Here is an 8,297-nt window from a genome sequence, read left to right on the forward strand (position 1 = left end):
TCTATATACTCTTGGCTTCACTTTAATTTTACAAATATTATCATTAATAATTATCTAAATATTATCATTCTTTATACATTCTTTATATTCATTAGAAAACACCTTAAATATTTGTACAGCATTATTTTTGTTAAGATTTTGTACACATCACTATTACAAACATAATTATTGTAGCAACTTATTATATAATTATATATTTAGTACTGTATTAACATATAGATCTATAAATCATAATTATTATGATCACTACTATAAATTCCAAAGCCGGGCACACACTGCGTCATGTGACTATCATACAATCATCGACCGACAAAAACTACGCTCCTGCAATAGCTACTGTACGCAAGACGTCGTCGTCTGCTGGTTGTCAGCGCAGCCTGAACGCATTACAATTAAAAAAGATTTGTTGTGCCTGCAACGCTTTGTGTTCTCGACAAAACTGTGTCGGCCGACGACTGTTGTGTGCATAGTTTGGCAAAAACACATAGGTACGAAAATTGTTGTTGCCCAAGCTCAGTGGTATTTGGAAATCGGAGTTGGTAGTCGGTCAGCAAATTACTTTACCTTCAGGCCTATAGGTCAACCACCACATACGATTTGGTAAAATTAACACCCAAGGACTATAAAATTCATGATTTACGTATCAAATTCATCAATTTATTACTGATTGAAAAGTGGCCTTTCAAAACAATGTTTTGGCTCTTCCTTAACAAATAATTGTCTATGATTTTTTTTTAATGGAGTGAGATTTTTTTTCCTTCACAAAAAAAAAAAAAAAAAAAAAAATACTGTATACAGTACAGTAGGAATGGAATTATTTATACAACTTTAAATATGTTTTATAGAAAAGAAATAATTTGTTTTCCATGTTTAATAGACCTTTTATACAGTGACAACCAACTTTCATAGGGGATGGAATGTTCATGCAATTACTTACATTTGTGGGCTTATAATTCTGTTTTTTGGTAATTTCAATAGTGACTCCACTGGTTTACTACTAAGCCTAAAACATAGGTCACTGATAGTGTTAATCAGCAAATTCTTTTCAAAGCAGTCTTTTAACAACTGTGAAATATGCACTGTGAGCATACTCTTTCTTCGAGGCAGATTGTGCACCATATCAATTTCCATATCATTATTAGAGTACTGTACTGGATTTCTAATAGATGTTTTACCGTATTTAAAAGAGGATGCTTATTTGAGACAGACTCTTATTCGACTTACAGCTACACATTTTAACTAAATCATTAAAAAATTATCACTGAATACTGAAACAAATCTTTAATTTAACAGTTACTGAACTTCAAATCAGTTACTTAGTTCTAATTTCAACATTAGAGTGATGAATTATTAGCAAGATCATTACATTATCATAAAAACATTTTCAACATTTCCCATTTTTACAATGATCCACAAACAACTGCATTTTGAGTTCTTATCATGCTATTAACAACATATCACTTCTTTTAATAAAATGAATCAGAATGTGCAACTTGGGTGTTTTTCTATCAGATAACTACTTCTAAAAGACAATGAGCACAAATAAATGAGAAAAGAAAGAGAGCAAAATTGGTTAGAAACTGTGTTACAGTGTTAATGATCTTAGAAATGACAGCAAGTGCTGGGTTCTGCACACCAGCTAGGAGTAAAGTCGTGATCAAACCAGGCAATGGAATAGGTCTTGAAGGTTCATCAGGCTGTGAAAGAAACCCATAAAAATTATTAATACAAATTGTGGCGCAGGCATAACAGCCAGTGCAAAGCACTGGGGGCCAGGGCTGTTTGGGGCCATGTAAAAATACAGTAGACCTAAAATTAATAATTTAAAATAATTTCGAACTTAATATTATTGAAGAATAAAATGGCCAGCAGGCTCCTCAATAATATTTTAGAGGATTAATCATTGATTACTATGTTGATTTCAAATCAGTTGTGTATTCAATGATGCCCAAGAAATGGATAAAGGGATATTATATTAGAATTTAAGTCTGAGAGTGATATTTCTGGCCATCTAGAGGTGCTATAATTATAAATGTTCATACCTCACCCCCTACCATGGTGGGGCTGAGGTAGTCTTTATCTTACACCTGTGAAAATCCATCCCTGGCCCCCCTCTATTTTGAATTGCTGATCGGCCACTGCAATTGTGCCACCAATGTTCTTTATCTGTTTAAAACAGCTGCTGAGAAATATGCCCCCTATTAAAATAGTTACGAATCTGATTATCATTAGTATCTATTAATAGTCTATGACTTCAGGACTAGGGGGTAAAATAAACACTTCTTACGATGGATTTCCAAAAAACTTTAGGGAATTCCCTATCAATTCAAAGGGCCAGGCAATTAATCTTTCACTAGGGCCCTTTCGCCCCTAGCTACAACTACGTGACAGAACCAATCAATTATAATGAAAAATATCAATATCATCTTTGATTATGTATCAGTTACTTAGTGGTAAAATTTGGGTGATGGCAAAACGAGCACTCACTTGAGCTTTCCTCTCTCCCCACCCTTGGCAGAAGACAAAAAATAAAAATCACACACCAAGTGTAAAAACCATTTAGATAAGAGATTTAAATGGCTAAAACAAAGTACGACTCTCCTAGACCCCCAAAAGATGTAAAGGGAACATCTCAAGCCCTTTCTATCAGCTCCACCTCACCCAAGAAACATAGGCCCTTGAATTCCCCTGGTGCCTCCCTCTCCCCCCACCCATAGCAAAAAAAAATCCTGGATCTACATCTGCCGCTCTCCTTATTGGCGATCTATAGATTTATCGTCTCCTGGTAAATTCAACATAAAAAATTATCAATTTAAGCATAAAAAGTGTATTTAGAAAATGTCTACACTGATTTTTAAACCAGGTAATGATAAAATCAAAGAAAGAATTCCAGTAACTGGAAAAATAAACAATGTCACATATTTTTAAGTTACAGTACTTAAAAATGGGAAAATTAATTCAAATATAGATTTTACTGATTTTTCAGAGGACCAAATACATCTTCAACAAAGTGAAACTTTGTGACATTTTGCACATTTATTAAGACAAACGAAACAAAATTCAAGTTTACTGTACAAAGAAAAAAAAAAGATATTTTACAACTTACGTCTGACAAAGTATTGAATCTCATCCATATGATAATGTTGACAATCAGGAATTCAACAACTACTGACTGAAATTATAATAGTGCTGTATTTATCATTTACTGTACTATTTTCTTTCAAATTTAATAAACTTCACAAGCTTCTATACACAACAAATATTATAATAATTATAACTTTATGAGTCAAAGGAAACATATGATTCTATAAAAGATGGGTATAGTGCATAACAACTAGGGCAAGCAAATTAGAGTTGAGTATGTGTACCATACAAGATGCTGTAAGATTATGTAAGAGACTCAGACAGAGGGGCAAATAAGTATTCATGCTTTAGCTTCAAAATCAAGGTAAATCAAGATGGTCGCTGTAGAGAAGCTGTTATACTCTGAAAAAACAGATACCCACATCATATCCTCTGACTAAATATTCTATTACTCGTTGTTAACAACGCTCAAGCTTAACATACAGGTAACTTAGCCGTACTCAGAAAATTTCATGTTAAAGTGAAGGTGCCATTTTAAAAACGAAGCATAGGTGTTTTTTGATTGGCTGAATCTGAGAGTCATCTTGCTGAGTACCAATACTGTACACAGATCTGCATTTTAGGAACATCAAATGCAATGAAAGTTAGTGCTCCAGTATTCTTATTATAATTCTATTTTATATTATTATTTTATTTTATTATTTATATTTATATATTTTATTTTTATTTTTTATTTCATATTTATTTATATTAATATTTTATTTTATTTATTTTTTTATTCAAATAAAATATCTATGTTTGAGTGCACCTGAAAACAATTATTTTTTAAGTTTAACAAAATAAACAATTAAAAACTAAATGTATGGAACACAAAGGTATTTGCATTTAGAACAACTTTTTATTAGATGCTTGTGGTTTTCCTTGCTAATACTAAGCGGTTTTTTTCCTTGTCATTAAGTGTCGCTTCCTTAATGGCGCAGTAGAAGACAACCCCACCAGGTACTAATTTATACTCCATGCTGGAGAGAAGCAATGCAGGCAAAGAACCTTGCTCATGGGCACAAACGAAATGCACAGCAAGGGATTGAAACCCTGATCTCAAGGAACCGTTCCCTAGGCACCAAACTACTAACACCACAATGAATACTTTGTGTGTTTCAACAACTCCGGTTCAGAATATAGTACATGTTGTATATTTGGTAACCTTAATTACAAATGTGGCAAAGACAAGCCAATCCATTCACTCATCGCAAAAATCGATTTGTTGATATTAATACAGGTTTAAAAATGAGAGCTATAAAATAGTTTAAAAAATCATTTAAATCCGACATTTCCTTATTTAGTTACAAGCGTTTAAACATACAGCTGTTTAAAGAACAATATTTGAGAAATCAGCCTTCAAATTTTATGATTTTGTGCATTTCTCAGGCATAAACTATCAACAAATTGTTAAAAATTGTTATTTTAACATTGAAAATGGGGAAAATAACAGCACATTACGATGTTTTTGCTGCGAAGCAGCCAATTCATATTCTTGACAGCAATTTGACTTCTGATAGGTCATTGTTTGTCAAAAAGAACAAGTGCCTAAGATGACTAAAAAGTGGAGTTTCCTTCTTTCGTTCTGCCGGGTAAAATTAATTACTTTATGTGTCGTTTGTAGACTAACCAACACGTACCAATGTCCGCATGTTGCGCTAGCCTTATCCTACTCTAGGCCTAGACTAGCTAGGATGGTATAGGTATGGTATAGGTATATATATAAAAGTTTGTTTTGTGCAATAAAATAGATTTCAAACAATTTGACATTTCAGGATGTTTTGGCCATTATCTCTGAAACACAATTTGCGACAAGTGACTGGTTTGGCTTGTCTTTGCCACAAAAATAATGCAGGACTGTATAATGGCACGTCAAGTAGACGTACTCCATAAATTGGTCCTTTCATTTCTATTTGTAATATTTTTAGAATTCAATCCACATGATTATGTTGTTATTCAAACACAAATATTTTAATTTATTGAACACTGATTTATTTACCTGATTACTCAACACTGCAATGTTAAGCCACAAGACCACTCTCAAAAGTACTCCCAACCCGATCGATAACATACAATTCTGTGCAGATATCGACCACCTTCTTTCCTCATTGCTACCCTTTTCCAAAGCTTCCTTCTGGGCTTGCTCAAATTGTCCATCAGGAATTTGTCCTCCTGTAAATTCTTGGTTGGCTTCATCTTTTTTATTGGTCAGTTTACTTTCTTGTTGCATTCTCTGTTCAGATGCTTGGTCAAGGATTCTGTGGGCGCATGGAATGTTTTCAGTTTCTGGGTTAACTTTGTATTCTTTGTTAGTCTCTGGACAAGTTTTAGTGTTCGCTGGCCCTGAACACATTTGATTATGTCCGTCAATACCATTGGGATCTGCAAAGAAATCGTGGATAAGCAGTATAAATAAGCATTAATAACTTTCCGTGTACTGTACAAACAATTCAAAAATCCAGTAGGCCAGCTTTCGATTTCCAGCAATTTTTGTGTGTAGCAAAAACTGCTTTGCACTTTTTGTGTTGTGTAGCAATTCCAAAATTGTGCATAGCGTTTTTTTCTGCGGTGATAGTGAACGATTATTGAAGAAAAGAAATGACACATTTTTCAATAGAAAATCATAGTGATGCGTCTTTTTATTCCAACACTATTTAAGTAAAAAAATGGTTTATGTACATGTAGGGAGCATTTTATGTGTGAACTCGATGTAAACATGCATACTGTTGTGCCCAAAACATTGGATAACAACTTGATTTTGACTGTTTAAAAAAAAATTTTCGAGACTTTCTTGTGCACCAAGCCTCTTAGTTTTTACAGCCAGGCCTTGCTGAAGACTGAGTGGTTCATTCTAGGCAAATAACTGCGTCGCATTTGTTTGTGATGCATTTGTGGAAGTGCTTCGCTATAAGTGTAAACTTATCGCATTTTGCGATGCGATACCGGGTAAATCGAAGGCTGGGCAGGCCTAGAAGGATAGGCAAGCGAATAGAGCGGGACCTGCTGAGAAACCTGCTAGGCCTAGTTCCAGGCCAGAGCCTATCTTGATTCTTTTTTGCTCCATTATTATAGGCCTACATTATTACTACATACAGTATTACATCTCTGTGGTGTCCCAATCTGGAAAGTAAGGTGTACATGGGAAATATAGGCTGTCCTTCCTGCAAAAATTTAGACCAGAATACAAATTCCGTCAACACATTTTGAAAAAGAAGGGCCAAATTTTACAAAGATTTTGTCGAAAAGTAAGCTTTGACCTAATCTTACCTAGCCTAGACTAGGTATGTACTTTCAAATCGTAATCTCACACTTCCTTGTTTTTGGGCACTCGTTCAACGATGGGCTTTCACTGCCTTGTCAGAGTGTTGCTGTTGTTATAGGTTTTAAAATATCTTTGAAAATGGCTGGCATTGGATATCGATAATGCCATGCATTAATACAGATTGCAGAAGTTTAATAAAGGTCACATTTCTTTTGTTTTCAACTTTTATTTTCACTGTAGCTGATGTTTTTAAATTAATACTTGAATAAAATCTACTTTTTAGCATCTGGTATCCTTATCTTTTACATGTTTTCTTTTTAACATACTACAGTAAGCCCTACCTATCGTACTGTAAAGTTTTTTAAGTGTGCAGATGATACCTAAAAAATCAGCTCAATTTTGCGTGGAAAATCTATAGGAAAAAATGCGCATGGAATTGTAAGCACTTGGTTGTAGTCAAGGCCCCCGGACCTGGGCCATAGCAGGCACTAGCAGAAACTGAGCTGGAAATGTACACATAGCTGTGTCCCCGTAATGCCGGGACGTACCAAAACAGTAGATGTACACTCTGCAATTGGCTTTATTGTTTTCATAATTAAAAAACAAGCCTTCCTACCGGTACAGTACTGTAGGACTACCATCATGGTTTCATAAATTATAGGCTATTTTTTACAATGATCACAGAATAAATTAATAAAATTTGCTGGGAATTACAATACAGGATATACTATATATAATACTATACGAAATTTTCCATGGAAATATGCCTAGGTCACATCATCATCCGCTCATCTTTTAGAGGGCCATTTTAACAGGAGTAGATGGCCAGGACTTGGCCTGGGATGTAAGCTAAAACGATGCCCTGCATTGCAGGGAGGTGGCCTGGACTTGTACATGCATGTAACCATTTTGCAGATTACATCCCCGGTTAAGTCCAGATTACGGCATTTTAGTCCCGGGTCCGGGGGGGGGGGGCCATGGACTACAATTGACAAGTGCATAATTGCTACATATAGGTATTGCACTGCTTATTATTATTAAGATTTGGTCAAAGCCTAATTTTTGGCAAAATCTGCGCTGAAATCATTCCAAAATGCACAGGCCTATCTCTAGGCCAAAATTTTGCATGGCACGGATGATAGATACATTCCCCACGCAGCCCTTATTACAGTCTGGCCTAGGACTAGGCCACTACTACACTCACTGTCACTGCTGGGCTTTCTCTCTCTCTCTCTAGTACTTACTTGGTTACTTACTTACAAAAGTCTTGACTAAATAGGCCTACTGTAGGTAGGCCCTAGTGTAGGCTAGTAGGCCTAGACTATAGGCCTATGGGTTTTGTCTGACCACCACTCTATAGGCCTATGCCTTAGCGACTTCTATACTACATTGTACAGGGGCCCTATATATGGTGGTAGGCTAGGCGTAGGCCTAGGCCTAGAAACGTTTATTTCAATGATAGATAGGGGCCTAGGCCTAGATGAAAATAATAAGCTCAAAAATGAACATGGGAACACACCAGCAGTACCATTTGAACCAACACCAGCTATTTTTCTCATCCGTTCTTCAGGACTTTGAAGAATTCTACGTCGTCTTGCCTCTCTTCTTTTTGCAGCATCATCCGCCATGATTAATACTACTGTATTTAAAAAAAACAAACAGAGAAAGCGCCACCTATAATATGATATAAACATTGGGCTTACTGTATTCGACTGGTTCATTTCGTTGAGTACGAAGTTTCGTTGAGTATTATTTTCAATCGACTGGTTCCTAATAAAATGGTAAAATCAAGGTAATTCAACAAAAGGACGCACATCTCGGGACATCAAAGGTTATAACTCTGGCATCGACATTCTAGGCGCACGTGCGTCCCTACACGCTGAACGTCACAAAAACCATAGCAACCAGACCA

General features: G+C 35.4%; 1 protein-coding gene across 2 annotated transcripts; it reads right to left on the bottom strand.

Moving 5' to 3' along the window:
• Window positions 1–60: 60 nt before the first annotated feature.
• Window positions 61–8,047, bottom strand: LOC117117485. Of its 2 annotated transcripts, none has more exons than XM_033261793.1 (4): window positions 7,914–8,026; window positions 5,123–5,505; window positions 3,107–3,172; window positions 61–1,697 (listed from the first exon to the last, which is right to left on the bottom strand). In XM_033261793.1, exons 1-4 carry the CDS (start codon window positions 8,011–8,013, stop codon window positions 1,509–1,511), a joined length of 738 nt encoding a protein of 245 aa, XP_033117684.1. In that variant the 5' UTR covers window positions 8,014–8,026; the 3' UTR covers window positions 61–1,508. The 2 variants fall into 2 exon arrangements, with proteins under 2 accessions (XP_033117684.1, XP_033117683.1); XM_033261792.1 differs by having other exon boundaries at window positions 62–1,697; window positions 7,905–8,047.
• Window positions 8,048–8,297: the final 250 nt, after the last annotated feature.

Source organism: Anneissia japonica, unplaced genomic scaffold (genome assembly GCF_011630105.1).
Source record: "Anneissia japonica isolate Jap-2015-1 unplaced genomic scaffold, ASM1163010v1 scaffold1405_len252398_cov171, whole genome shotgun sequence".
Taxonomy (NCBI): domain Eukaryota; kingdom Metazoa; phylum Echinodermata; class Crinoidea; order Comatulida; family Comatulidae; genus Anneissia; species Anneissia japonica.

Excerpts from the sequence above, each read along its gene's own strand:
- LOC117117485 (XM_033261792.1), bottom strand. The coding sequence starts at position 8,013 with ATGGCGGATGATGCTGCAAAAAGAAGAGAGGCAAGACGACGTAGAATT. Across the intron at positions 3,173-5,122 it reads TTGCAGTGTTGAGTAATCAG|TCAGTAGTTGTTGAATTCCT; the intron begins GTAAATAAATCA and ends TTATAATTTCAG. Across the intron at positions 1,698-3,106 it reads GATTCAATACTTTGTCAGAC|CCTGATGAACCTTCAAGACC; the intron begins GTAAGTTGTAAA and ends TTTCTTTCACAG.